A 14,999-nucleotide genomic window follows, 5' to 3' on the forward strand; every position below is an offset into this window, starting at 1 on the left:
GAAAGTTCAGTTATGCTGCACCGAGACTCTTTAACAACCTTCCACTCGATGTCAAGAATAGCAATAATGTGGCAGCTTTCAAGAAAAACCTGAAGACTTATCTTTTTAGAAAGTGTTATAATAGTGACCTGAAAACTATTAAGCCTGAATACAAATGCTAGCGAAATAACTGATAACGATACAGAGAAAAATATTAACTGGAAAGAAATTATTTTTTCACACACCAAGGCCCGCCTGAACAGACCTTTAGTGTTTGGTGGAGGGCGAGAAATAAACCCCTAAAAGTAAAAGTAAAAGTAAGTACTTATTTCTTTACAATCACTACCTTGATAAGTCTTGTCTACTTATCCCTTTACAGTCACTACGTTGATGAGCATTGTCTGCTTATCCCTTTGCAGTTACTTCTGCAATAAATCTCGTTTAATCCCTTGGCTGTTATTCCTTTGATAAGTTTTGCTTACTTACCCCTCCGCAGCCATCGCCAATGGAAACTTCTTGCCCATATAATCTATTGATATTGCCAATGTAAGACCAGCAACCAGAGCCCAAAATGAAACTCAGATGAGACATTGTTTGACTCTCGTCCAAGCGGAATTTGATGCAGGTCTTTTCTTCCCAGTGGGCAATGCCATTTAGCACGTCTGTCTTGTCCACTGAATCTGAGAAGAAAATAGAGTGAACTGCACTTTAGGAGTAAAATAGGATTAACCAAGCATCTAGCATGTACGAAATGCAGATATATAATTTTACTATTAAACTACAAGGCTTTTTATAAGGTCTTGTCATAAGACTCCCTAAGCTAACTATAATCTGTATGTTTTGGCTGAAGTTGACATATCTGCTATTGGCCTTTTCTTATCTCCAGCAGGTCTACTAGATGTGTGATTCCCCATTCTCTAACCCATTTAATTCTATTCTTGACCCACTTTAATATGGTGAGTGTTTCCAGGTCTCACCCCATCAGTCGGTATTGCCAATTCACATGGGGAGGATTCTACTCTTCACATATTATCTTTCTTCCCTTCTCACCTTAATTCAAAATCTTGGAAGGTTAATTCCATAGATTCAGTTGTATTTAAGTTTTGTATTCAATAGTAGTTTGAGATAGAAGGGCCTCACATGGAGCCTAAGAAAGTCTGCCTTCTTTAGGAAGTTTGGTGGTGTGCTCCTGGCAATCCTCCTCTGATCAGCTCTTGTAGTTTTATGTGTTGCTTATTGGTCCAAGTATGGAATATTGTACATATATTTGGGGAGACCACCTGAGGAATAGTTGAATCAGACCCTATCCCATAGATGACCCTGTTATTGCTTTTAAATTTGACCCCCTTTAAGGTCACTGCTTATGCTTTTTTTTTTCACATGCAAGGTTTCCCTCTGGGTACTTTGAACCTGGTCAGATGGCATTGTCAATTCTTCATACAGTTTAAAAATTTCATTTTTAAAGTATATTCACCAATATATCGACCTATTGTCATCCATGTATTTAAACGAATATTCATAAAATAGTTATTCAAATCATTATCCTGTTGCTTTGACACTTGGTGGAGAATTTGAAGCTACTCAAGTCTCATATCTTCCCCCAAGGCAAGATGCCAGTCATCCTTTGTATGGCTGTACGACATTTTAAAGAATTAAAGGCCGCTCATGAATGGCAGAGGCAAGGGAAAATTACATTGCCCTATCAAACAGGACAATGTCCTAGAGACTGACTATATTACATATGATCAGTCCTCAAGCCTCCTCTCCACCCAAGATAAGACCAAAGAGGGCCAGGCAATGCCTGCTGATGACTCATCAGATAGACCTATAGGCTCCCCCAAACCCCCCATCGTTAGCTCACAAGGATTGTGAGGTTGCAGCGACCAAGGGAACTAATGAGTCTGATTGGGACTCGAACCCCAGTCTGACAATCACCAGACATGGACAATACCACTTTACTTCGTCTTTATCATTAACATTTAGCTTATCTCCTCACTTCTGTCCTCAATCTTATCTTGGAAAAATCATACAAATCAAAGTTCTAATGAAATGATTCTGATGACTGGTATTAGCCTTTGTGGACAAACCCCAGTGAAACTTCTGCATTGTATTATTATTATTATTACTTGCTAAGCTACAACCCTAGTTGGAAAAGCAGGATGTTCTAAGCCCAAGGGCTCCAACGGAAAAATAGCTCAGCGAGGAAAGGAAATAGGAAATAAACAAGAGAAGAGTAAAATACTTTCAGAACACCAACAACATCAAAATAATTCTTTCATATACAAACTATAAAAACTTAAAAAAAAAACAAGAGGAAGAGAAATAATATAGAAGTGTTCCCGAGCATACCCTCAAGCAAGAGAACTCTACCCCTAGACAGTGGAATGCCATGGTACAGAGGCTATGGCACTGCCCAAGACAAGAGAACAATGGTTTTATTTTGCAGTGTCCTTCTAGAAGAACTGCTTGCCATATAACAGGCAAGTTAAAGTGTGGACAATGTGTACAAAGCAAAAATGATTGAATTGGGCAGCGGTGGTAAAGGGAACTTAGCACACAGATGATTTTTAGTCTTCTAATGACACTGAAACAATATCCAACAGATATTGTAGATTTGAGAACAAAGCTCTCAGAAGAATATTGGGAGTTAAATGGCAGGACAGGATTTGAAATGAAACTGTAAGAGAGATTACTCTAGTGCCATATGTGGATGAGATCATAGCAAAGGGTAGATGGAGATGGTTTGGGCATAATCTTCGCACTCCCCAAGAGAGATTAGTTCATCAAACTTTCAACTGTGCTCCACAAGGTACGAAAAGAGTTGAAAGACCTAGGCCCACATGGATGAGGACTATGAAGCGTGAAGTAGGAGGTGATGGATGGAGAAGTATTGAAATAAAAGTTCAATATAGAGACGACTGGCGAAATCTAACTGAGGCCCTTTGCGTCAATAGGCTTAGGAGGAGATGATGATGATGAATGAAATGGCCATTAAAAAAGATTAGGCAAACTTAGTAAGAACGAAGAATGTTTTTTAAGAGTTTGCTTGTGAAAAGAATGTAGTATTTTAGGTGGAATTTTGGAATATAACTATTACTCGAAAAAGATGCCATCATTAAATATACTTATGAACTAAAACGCTATGTAAAGAGGCACTTTGTAAATGTTTGCTTGCTGCAAATCCAAAGTATTGTGACGCAGAATAATTTAGAAATAAAACGAAATTATAAACAGGTAGTAATCTATTAGATCAGACTCCATGTCATACTTCTTTTCTTTGCTAGTAATATTAATTACTCATTTTAAACTATGTTTTAATAGAAACATATGCAGTTAACTAGCAGGCAACGCTGTTTAGCAAAAGGGAAACTGTTGGAACGCTGCCTGTAAAACAAAGTCGCTTAGCTTCTAAACAAGTAATCAAACGTATTCTTACTCATTTTGAGAAGTGCTGTTAAGCAATTAGTAATATTATCATAAATAGCACTTTGTAAAATTAATGAAAAAGGAAAGCTTTTAATCACTTGTTTACAAGCTCAGCGTTGCCAACAGTTTCATTTTTTGCTAAACACAGCTTTCAGACGTCTCCTTCGCTCCCCGTGAGTGAATTGTACCCGAATTCATAAAGCCAGCTGTGCATATCTAAATTTGCTCTTACCATCGCCAAATCTGTACGGTATTACAGGGAACTCGTTGGGTTCATTTGGCCAGCGATAAGCCAAGTCTGCAACAGCTTTCTTTCCTTTAACCCGATTCCACTGGTCGTCTGTCAATACTATGTCACCCTCGAAAAAGGGACTTCCATCTGGTGTTTCTTTGTTGAGAAGAGTAAAATCTCCATCCTGTTGGGTCAATAGGGCGAGAATTAGTATCAGGTATTAATAGGTATATATATTCTAACTGGAAATGTGTATATCTGTTTTTCACTCTCAGTATGTATAAATATTTCATCTGATAAATATTATTATTAGTATATATTATGATTATTATTATTATAATGATGATGATGAATATTATTATTATTATTGTTATTATTATTATTATAAGATATACCGTGCTAGCTGGTATATATTAGCAATCCAATTTTGCCAACGGTTATACTCGTATAAGCGGATGAACAACTTGGTGGAGTAATGAGAGCTTTAGGTGTGGAGGAAATGCCCCCCTAATTCTCGACGAAGTCACTGGCAGTAGGGTGACAGTTGGGGTTTCAAACGATGGACAAACTGTCTCTTCAGCTTTTACTCCTGATGCCTGGCAGTTAATCTTACTAGAATTAGTTTGGACTGGCAGGGGTCACTTGCCTTAGTTAGATAGGCACTGCGCATCACAAAGAACTGGCTATCCTGTGATGTATCTAGCCAATGAATCCTCTATGGATTTAGTCAGTCATGGAAAGAGAGGACAGAATGGCCCCCAGTCCCGGGCATAGCAGGGTGTTAAAATCTCACGGTTTATAAATACTTAAGAAAATTCTAAATAGGTAATTGGAATGTTAGAGATTGGGAAGTTACAGCAAGTGGAGAGTGGATTTATGAAATTTAGTTTGGATATCTTGGCCCTAAGTGAATCATGTTGTAAGGGGACTGGTAAGGAAACTTTAGAAGATCAGATGGGGTTGGAGGAGAAGGGGTACGAATGATGATGACACCAAGAGCAGAAAAGGCATTAACCTAGTAAAGAGCTGTAAATAGTAGATTGTTACTAGCAAAGTTCAAATCAAAGCAGTGCAACATGAGTATTATAGTTTGAGATTGGCGACTTCAATGCTAAAGTCGGAAGGAATAATCAAGGGATAGAGAATGTGATGGGTGTCGAGGGTCTTGGCGAAGTTGCAAATGAAAATGGAGTATATTTGATAAGTTTCTGTTCAGCAAACAATCTTGTCATTGGAGGTACTCTTTTCCAACACAAGAACATCCTCAAATATACATGGACTTCACCTCGTGGCAATTACAAAAATCAAATTGATCACATTGCCAATAACAAAGAGAGAAGGAGGACTCTCAAAAATGTAATAAGCTATAGAGGTGCAGATATTGGTAGTGATCACTAGCTCTTCATTGCCACACTGAAATTAAAACTGCAAGCACCCAACAGAACGGTAGATAGAATACATTTGCAATTGAATGTAGGAAAAGATTTAGAGTCTTGGAGACTTTAAGAAAAGAAGAGCAGACAATTAATGAAGAATGATGTGATATTAAGAACATATACCAGTCAGTTGGTAGTGTAGTCTTGGGACACGCAGTTACAAGGAGAAAGCTATGGATATCGAATGATACTGGGGATACTATAAAAATGAGGCAAAGACAGAAATTGATTGTTGAAAGTTTTCGAGGAAGTAATGAAAATTACAAGGTAGAGCATGCTAAGTATTCTAGTATTGATAGTAGGGTCAAAAGAAAAGCTAGAAATGACTGGAGAGAATATTTAGACAGTAAAGCAGATGAGGCTGATAAAGCTATGAATTCAGAAAGTGGCTATGGTGTGAGAATTGCTCATAGAATTATTAATGAAATCTCAACAGGGGCAAAGAAGAAGAAGCATATCCCCATCAAAAAGAGAGATGGCTCTGTTATAGCAACAGAAGATGAAGAGCGACAACATTGGATGGAACAATTTAGTGAGGTTATAAATAGGAGATATAAAGGGAATAATTTGACTGACATACTTGAAGCTGATGAAGACCTTGATGTGCCCATGAGTGAATTCAGTGTGTTTGAAGTTGAAGCTATTCTCAAAAAACTAAAGAGATGGAAAGCCACGGGATACGATGGAATAACTGCCGAGACGATACTAGCCGAAAATGAAAACTCCCAGAGTACTTACAGGGGATTTTGTGGAAATTGGCATGAAGAGGCAAAACATGATGAATGGGAGTTAGGAGTGTTGGTGAAAATGGCAAAAAAAGGGACTTGACTGATTGCAATAATTACAGAGGCATAACACTTACGTCAGTTGTTATGAAAATATATAGTATGCTTATTCTAAAGAGACTGAAGAGAAAGATTGATGAAAAGCGTAGAGATGAACAAGCAGGATTTCGAAAATGTAGAAGTTGCACTGACCAAATTTTGATTTTGAGACATGTTGTACAGCAATGTGTAGAATCTAGAAATTCACTTTTGATGGCATTTGTAGACTATGAAAAAGCGTTTGATAGTGTGCACCGGCTAATTTTGTGGAGAGTCCTGCATTATTATGGAATTCCTCTAAAATATGTAAATTTGATTAAGTCTGTTCATGAGCATAGCAAGTGCAAAGTTAATGTTAATGGAAACTCGTTTGATAAACGAGTTTCCAGTGAACAACGGAGTACTTCAAGGGAATGTGTTGTCACCTATGTTGTTTAGCATCCTCGTAGATTTTGTAATGCATAGAACAATCGGAGATGGTAGAGAAGGATTGGACTGGATTTGTGATAGGAATTTAGCAGACCTAGAGCATGCTGAAGATGCTGTCCTTCTTAGCAAGACACCACAGGATTTGCAATGCTTGCTTACCAGAATGTATGAAATATCACACGAGGTTGGGCAGAAGATCAATAGAACAAAGACAGAGATGATGAGAACAGAGTATGCAATGGAAAATGAAATATCATTGGAGGGAGAAAATATTGATGAGGTAGAATCATTCAATCATTTAGGAAATATGATCTACAATACAGGGTCTTTAGAATTAGAGTTTAGTGAAAGATTGAAAAAAGCAAATCAGACCATGGCTAGGTTAAGTAAAATTTGGAAATCAAATTGCTTGAAATTACATATAAGAATCAGACTATATATCAGTTTAGTGAGATCGGTGTTACTATATGGACATGAGTCATGGTATGACAATGAAACAATCTCCAATAGATTTAGTAGATTTGAGAACAAAGCCCTCAGAAAGATATTGAGAGTTAAATGGCAGGAAAGGATTATAAATGAAACTATAAGAGAGATTACTCGAGTGCCATATGTGGATGAGATCATGATGAGGGGTAGATGGAGATGGCTTGGGATGCTCTTCGAACTCATCAAGAGAGATTAGCTGAGCTCCACAAGGCACTAGAAGAGTTGGAAGACCCAGACCTACATGGGTGAGGACTATGAAGCGCGAAGTAGGAGATGATGAATGGAGAAGTATTGAATTGAAAGCTCAAGATAGAGACAACTGGCGAAATCTAACCAAGGTCCTCTGCATCAATAGGTGTAGGAGATGATGATGATGATGATTATTATTATTATTATTATTAGCTAAGCTACAACCTTAGTTGGAAAAGCAGGATGCTATAAGCCCAAGGTCTCCAACGGGGAAAATAACCCAGTGAGGAAAGAAAATAAGGAAACAAACAAATAAACTACAAGCGAAGCAATGGACAATTAAGATAAAATATTTTAAGAACAGTAACAATCTTAATATAAATCTTTCATATAGAAACTATGAAAAATTGGTAAAAATATACGGTAGAGAAAAAAGATAGAACATTATCCCTGCGTGTACCCACATGCAAGAGAACTCTACCCAAAGACAGTGGAAGACCATGGTACAAAGGCTATGGTACTTCCCAAGACTAGAGCACTGTTTTCATTTTTGGAGTGTCCTTTTCTAGAAGAGCTGCTTACCACAGCTAAGGAGTCTCTTCTACTCTTACCAAGAGGAAAGTATCCACTAAACAATTACAGTACAGAAGTTAACCCCTTCAGCGAAGAAGAATTATTTGGCAATCTCGGTGTTGTTAGGTGTATGAGAAAAGAAGAGAATGTAGAAAGAATAGGCCGGACTTTTCATTGTATGTGCAAGCAAAGAAAAAAAAAATAAGCCGTAACCAGAGAACCAGAGAGGGGATCTAATGTAGTACTGTCTGGCCAGTCATGGGACCCAATAGCTCACTAGCTGTAGTATCCCAACGGGTGGCTGTAAGTCACTGCCGAATCAGTAGTCCTTAAAGTGGTTCATTATCTATCATCAACTTTGGTTAACTATGTGACTGGGTGAATAAGGAGGTTTCAGAGTTGGGTATTTTGTTTTACCCAATGCTAAAAGTGTTGAAAATAAAATAAATACATGAAGAGTAATGGTTTGCTATGAACCTTCAGCACTACTTATGGGGCACCAGACATGGCAAATACCATGTGGCACGCTAAATGGCAAAGGAGCACAGTCCATGGCAACATTTATCTAGGTTTATTGGCATGCACCATTCGTCTTGTAAGCGTTTATTTTTTTATCTGCTGTTTATTAGTGACTAGGCTAAGCGGCCCGTCAAAAATGACACGTAAATATTTAGAGAGATATACTCGCGTGCGCACACAGATTCAACTCTTCCCACCCCTCTTACCAGGGTATAACTACGCCCTCTCCCCCTACTCGAGGGAAGGGAGGAGACCAAGTAGGTACAGTAAATAGCCAGGCAACTATATAGGGGAGATGGTCATCAGCACAATAAATGTCAGTTCTTACCTTACAAGCAGTTATCTGTTACCAATGCAAATTCTCTTCTCTGGGAAAGGTTGCGTCTTCATCTTTCTCTTCATGAGAAAAATCGGCCTCGGAGAATTGGGTATGTATTTCAAAAGACAAATCAAATAGCCCTTAAATTGTTACAAAAACTCGGAAGTCTTCATGAATAAAAGGATTTAGACTACAGTAGTTTTACTCGTGCTTTAAGTAATTAAATGTTTTCCTATTTGGTAACAAACACATTGAGATCTAGATCATAGTCCAAGAGAGAATCAGACCATGTTAACTAGAAAAAGGTCAAGTTTTAGAAGACATTTCATGCAGAAGTTAAAACTATTAAAGGTGTCTAATTTGTAGGGATTATTATTATTATTATCATTATTATTATTATTATTATTATTATTATTACTTGCTAAGCTACAACCCTAGTTGGAAAAGCAGGATGCTATAAGTCCAGGGATCCCAAAAAGGAAAATAGCCTAGTGAGGAAAGGAAACAAGGAAAAATAAAATATTTGAAGAGAAGTAACATTAAAATAAATGTTTCCAATATAAACTGTAAAAACTCTAACAAAACAAGAGGAAGAGAAAGTAGATAGAATACATTAGTGTGCCCGATTGTACCCTCAAGCAAGAGAACTCTAACCAGAGACAGTGGAAGACCATGGTACAGAGGCTATGGCGCTACCCAAGACTAGAGAACAATGGTTTGATTTTGGAGTGTCCTTCTCCTAGAAGAGCTGTTTACCATAGCTAAAGAGTCTCTTCTACCCTTACCAAGAGGAAAGTAGCCGCTGAACAATTACATTGCAACAGTTAACATCTTAAGAAAAGAAGAATTGTTGGGTAATCTCGGCGTTGTCAGGTGTATGAGGACACACGAGAATCTGTAAAGAATATGCCAGACTATTCGGTGTATGTGTAGGCAAAGGGAAAGTGATCCATAACCAGAGAGAAGGATCCAATTTACTACTATCTGGCCAGTCAAAGGACCCATAACTCTCTAGCGGTAGTATCTCAACGGGTGGCTGGTGCCCTGGCCAACCTACTACCATTGGAATAACAAAGAAGGTTGTGGAGATGTGCATGATCTGCAAGGAAGAGTACTGACATTTTTTGGTTTGAAGAGGCTGACATGAAATATCATATTTCATGCATGAATACATCAATATGTACAGCTCTTTAGTATGTTCCCCCCACTCTATAAATGTGATCTTTAGGTATAACAAGCAGAATCCTTGTGTCATGACCTATGGGAAGTATATTTGCTGCCTTTGGAGCCCGTAGGGTGAAAGGACATTACATTTGCTGTTCATAAAATCCCTATTTTTTTTTTTTTTTTTTTTTTTGATGGGGGGGGGGGCCTCCAGTAACCTTTTCTGGTTTATCTTTATCAAACAATGAAGCAAGTGATAAACATTGGTAGCAAAACTGTAGCATTCAAGTTTTCCATTGTTAGATCGGTCAAATTTGGTAGCAAAACTGTAGCATTCAAGTTTGCCATTGTTAGATCGGTCAAATTTGGTAGCAAAACTGTAGCATTCAAGTTTGCCATAGTTAGATTTGTTAATATTGGTGGCAAATGTGAAGCAGTGCAAGTTTGTCTTTGTTAGAATGGTCAATATTGGTAGCAAAACTGTAGCAGTTGAAGTTTGTCATTGGTAGGTCTCCCTTTAACATATACACATTGGTACAGATTAATAACATGACATCAATGATACTTTTGTTGAGAGACACCGTTGATGGTGTCAGGAGATTACACAATTTCTAAAGATATTGTAGTCATTTGTACTGATAGTCAAAGAGGGTATAAAGTAAAGATCTGAATATTCACTGTGCATGGAGGAAAACTAGACTTAGTGGACTTGATAGCTCTTAGGAGAGGAATGCCAGAACAAGAAAAATAAACAAAAACTTCTGATAATAAATACCTGAAGATTTGGGTGAAGTAAAAGAACGTTGGAGGAGGAGTCCCAGACTATAAAAACTCAAAGTCTTTGATGGAATTTAGGAAGTAGAAACTCAAAGTATTTACTATAACAATGAAGCGCTGGAAGACCTGTCAGCTTTTGGGAACTGAAAAACCCAGCGACCTTCAGAAGATAAGACTCAGAATACGAAGACATGGAGCCTTTGATGGACTCAGTAGCCTTAGGAAGAAGAGACTCAGAGTATACACTATAAAATGAAGCATTGGAAGACTTATTTGCTTTTAGAAGGGAAGCCTTTGAAACTTATAAACCCAGAGACCTTCAGAAGAGAAGACTCAGAATACGAAAACATGGAGCCTTTGGTGGACTTGGAAGTTTATAAAGATAAAGTAACATAACAAGAATGCTCATATTTGTACACCAATTTCAAGAATTGTAACATCCCCCTACTTTCTTATAGTATTAGATATCTCCCATGAAAATTCAGACATATACTTAATGCGATAAAATCATAACAAAATAGCCTTGTACTTACGATTGAAGGCTGTTTCTTCGGTGGTACATTCTGGAAAAAAAGGCACAATTACTCAAGTGATTATATACATTGTTAGAAAAATTGCATTAAAAAAACGGTAAATGCCTTTCAACATTTACTCCACGATTTTTACAGTTTTAAAAACGGATGTATTATTATTATTAGCATTATTATTAAATGCTAAGCTACAATCCTAGTTGGAAAAGCAGGATGCTATAAGCCCAGAGGCCCCAACAGGGAAAATAGCCCAGTGAGGAAAGGAAATAAATAAAAATAGAATATTTTAAGTATAGTAACAACATTAAAATAAATATTTACTATAAAAGCTATAAAAAAATTTAACAAAACAAGAAGAAGAGAAACGATAGAAGTGTGTCCGAGTGTACCCTCAAGCAAGAGAACTCTAACCCAAGACAGTGGAAGGCCATAGTATTACGGTCACCAACCCGTAAAAGATAATAACAAAGTTGATTAAAATTACAGTCGCCTGTATTTTACTAAAATACGGCTGAGAACAGTATTTCTTTTACGGAGATTTTTCGACTCAAATTACGGTTTTTTTAACAGTGTACCTGAAATTTCAACTGTAATGTTTGCAGAAGCAAATGACTTCAGCTGACATGGAATTTATATATAATTCAGAGTAAAAAAAAAAGAGAATTGATTCTTCAGTAATGTGTGGCTAATCACAGTTCGGCAAAGAAAAAAAAGTTTTAGGTCATATTTTATGTTTTTGTAATTACCGGATTACAAACCAAAAACTTGAAGAAAAATCTTAAAATTACGATGATGTGATCAAAATATACCCTAGTATTATTATTATTATTATTATTACTATTATTATAATTATTATTATTAACCAAGCTACAACTGAATTTGGAAAAGCAGGACGCTATAAGCACAAGAGCTCCAACAGGGAAATAGCAGCCCAGTGAGAAAAGGAAATAAGGAAATAAATAGACCACAAGAGAAGTAATGAACACTAGAAAATAAACCATTTTCAAAACAATAACAACATTAAAACAGATCTTTCATAAATAAACTATAAAAAGAGACTTATATCAGGATGTTCAACATAAAAACATTCGCTGCAAGTTTGAATTTCTGAAGTTCCACTGATTCCGTCAGAATTTTTTTTATGATAGGAAATTGACCAAAGGTATTTTGGGTTTGTTATTAATCATTATTATTATCATTATTACATACTAAGCTACAACCCTAGCTGAAAAAGCAGGATGCTATAAGCCCATGGGCTCCAACAGAGAAAATAACCCAGTGAGGAAAGGAAAAAAGGGAAAATAAAATATTTTAAGAGTAACAACGTTAAAATAAATATCTCCTATATAAACTAACAAAACAAGGGGAAGAGAAATTAGATAGAATACTGTGCCCGATTGTACCCTCAAGCAAGAGCACTCTAACCCACGACAGTGGAAGGCTATGGCACTACCCAAGACTAGAGAACAATGGTTTGATTTTGGAGTGTCCCTCTCCTAGAAGAGCTGATTACCATAGCTAAAGAGTCTTCTATCCTTACACCAAGAGGAAAGTAGCCACTGACCATTACAGTGCAATAGTTAACCCCTTGGGTGAAGAAGAATTGTTTGGTAATCTCGGTGTTGTCAGGTGTATGAAGACAGAGGAAAATATGTAAATAATATGCCAGACTATTCGGTGTATGTGTAGGCAAAGATAAAATGAACCGTAACCAGGGAGAAGGATACAATATAGTACTGTCAGGCCAGTCAAAAGATGCCGTAACTTTCTAGTGGTAGTATCTGAACGGGTGGCTGGTGCCATGGCCAACCTACTACCTATGTCGATTAATGTTGCCTTGATTTTAGCTGTGATTCTTTCAACACATAAATCTTTACAATAACATAAAAATAGACATAATGGGTAAAAGTGAACAAAATGTGTTTTTTTTTTTTTCAAATTGTAATTTTAATCGGAAATACTCAGTAAAAATCTACTGTTTTCAGCCGTATTTCATTAAAATACAGGCGACCGTAATTCTAATCAACTTTGTTATTATCTTTTGCTGGTTGGTAACCATAATATCACTCCTTTACGTCAATACATCCGTTTTTAAAACAATTTATGCCTTGCAATATTTATTCCAGGACTTTTTTTTTTTTTTTTTTTCCTTTTTTTTATAGAGTATATTTCTTTCATTAAATTTATGAACTTTATTTTCGACATACAATGTAGACTACAGTTAGATACTATTTTTCTTTTATTTAGTGCTTTATAAAATGAAAGTTTGAAAACTGATCTTTTTAAGTTACCGTCTTGTTTGTGTTTGATTTTATAAATTTCGATGATGAGTTACATTTTATTTTCTTATAATTTAAGTAGAGATAAGATTTTTTTATCTTTTACATGTACACGTTTCTTTTTTCTTGATTTTTTTAATACAAATCTTGATTTTTTACGATTTACTTTTTTTTTTTTTATCAAATTTTAGTATCAAATTTTGAGACATCAAATATTCATTAGCTTTAGTACAACATTTAATGAACAAAATTCTTCTTCTTTCCCTTTATCGTATGGTAATATATACGAAATTTCTAGTTTCGCTGCCCTTGGAGTTTGCAACGCCAGCTTTATGCGCTAAATCATTGAAAAGTTTCCCTATGGAAAAGGTAACATTCTTGGTAGCGTAATCAACCTAACTTTGAACTCTGCACAGTTTCCATATATTTGCCCTAACATTTCTTAACAAAAATTTCATACCTATTAATTTAAAACTGTTTATGAAATTACTTATTTTATCTCATCTCTATTCTTCTTCTTCTTCTTCTATTAACGTGCCTTTTGCCTTCTTTTTGAAGGACTTTGCTTTGGCTTTGGGGTAGACCGTAGTCCTTATCGGCTGCCCTGCCTGACATCGCTTAGGTCCCGGTAGGGTATGTTCATGTGTTGTACCAGTCACCAGCGTCCTTCCTGTATTTCGTTTGCCAATTACTTGTTCATTATTCTCGACTTCCATATATATATATATATATATATATATATATATATATATATATATATATATATATATATATATATATATATATATAAAGCAATGCAATTTTTAAAAAAAAAGTTAGTTTATTTGGTTTTTAATACCTGGCCATTCTATTCTGATGTATCTATAGTAGTAATAATAACTATAATTATGAATACACTTTCGAAGAATTTTATAAAATCATCATAGAATATTTTGACTTTTATTTCAGTCTAGATTCATTTACATATTTATCACCAGCCTGAAAAAGGCTTTCTCGAAAATAACTTATGCATTCATTTAATTGTCTATAATTACGTATATATTCGTTTATTATATCTGTTTATTTATTGTTATTCATTGTGGTTTTTAATATTTTACCGCCATGTTTGATACTTGGTTCGAATTGGGGCTGAGGTGCCAAAGGTTGCCCAAAATGTTTTAAGAGTAAATTCATTTTTTGACATCCGTCAGCCCAAGAAATCCTACATCATAACTACATTGTTTAATTGCAATCATACAACGTTTAGATCGCTTAGTCACTAAACTCATTAACTTTAAATCCCTTAGCATCGTTCAAAAGACCTTTTTCTGACAGAACGGCACTATCTGGCATCTTTCATCCAAAGTTGCAAAGTTCCATGGGAATACAACTCGACTCTTCTTCGCGTTATTTTAAGTAGGAGTGACGTTAAATAACTGATTTAAGTGCAGTAGATAACAGGAATTATGACTATATAATAGTTACGAGTGTCTCACCTTAGAAAAGGCTACCGAAGCAAAAACCAGCAGTACTGCGGGCAGTAGGGAAGACGCCATCTTGTGTCCACAATGGATTCCGACGACTGAATGCCAGAGTTTCTTTATAAATCGAACGCCGAGATGTATCGGCTTAGTATCCATGTGGTAAATAATCTTGTTGGCGATAAATACCAAAATCTCTATTTTGACGAGGTTAACTTCGAACTAACGTACGATACACGCATTCCAGTCGATTATCATCATGATCAGTTAGTCTGACATTTGTCTGACCGAGTCTGATAATGTGCTTTGTTGGCGTCACGGAACAAGCAAATTGGAACACAGGTGTGGATTAATGACCTGATAGGGCTCCTGTG

The 14,999-nt window shown here is 36.2% G+C and overlaps 1 protein-coding gene across 1 annotated transcript in view; it reads right to left on the bottom strand.

Annotated features, from left to right (window-relative positions):
* LOC137656031 (blastula protease 10-like) overlaps positions 1–14,763 on the bottom strand; it is a 41,038-nt gene extending 26,275 nt beyond the window's left edge. Inside the window, exons 1-4 of the mRNA XM_068390208.1 lie at positions 14,641–14,763; positions 10,890–10,919; positions 3,638–3,821; positions 466–659 (exon numbers count right to left, since the gene is read on the bottom strand). Of these exons, the coding sequence (XP_068246309.1) occupies positions 466–659; positions 3,638–3,821; positions 10,890–10,919; positions 14,641–14,700 (468 nt within the window). The 5' untranslated portion in view covers positions 14,701–14,763. The remainder of the gene's footprint in view (positions 1–465; positions 660–3,637; positions 3,822–10,889; positions 10,920–14,640) is intronic.
* Between the last annotated feature and the right edge of the window lie 236 nt (positions 14,764–14,999).

This window comes from Palaemon carinicauda, chromosome 17 (assembly GCF_036898095.1).
Source record: "Palaemon carinicauda isolate YSFRI2023 chromosome 17, ASM3689809v2, whole genome shotgun sequence".
Taxonomy (NCBI): domain Eukaryota; kingdom Metazoa; phylum Arthropoda; class Malacostraca; order Decapoda; family Palaemonidae; genus Palaemon; species Palaemon carinicauda.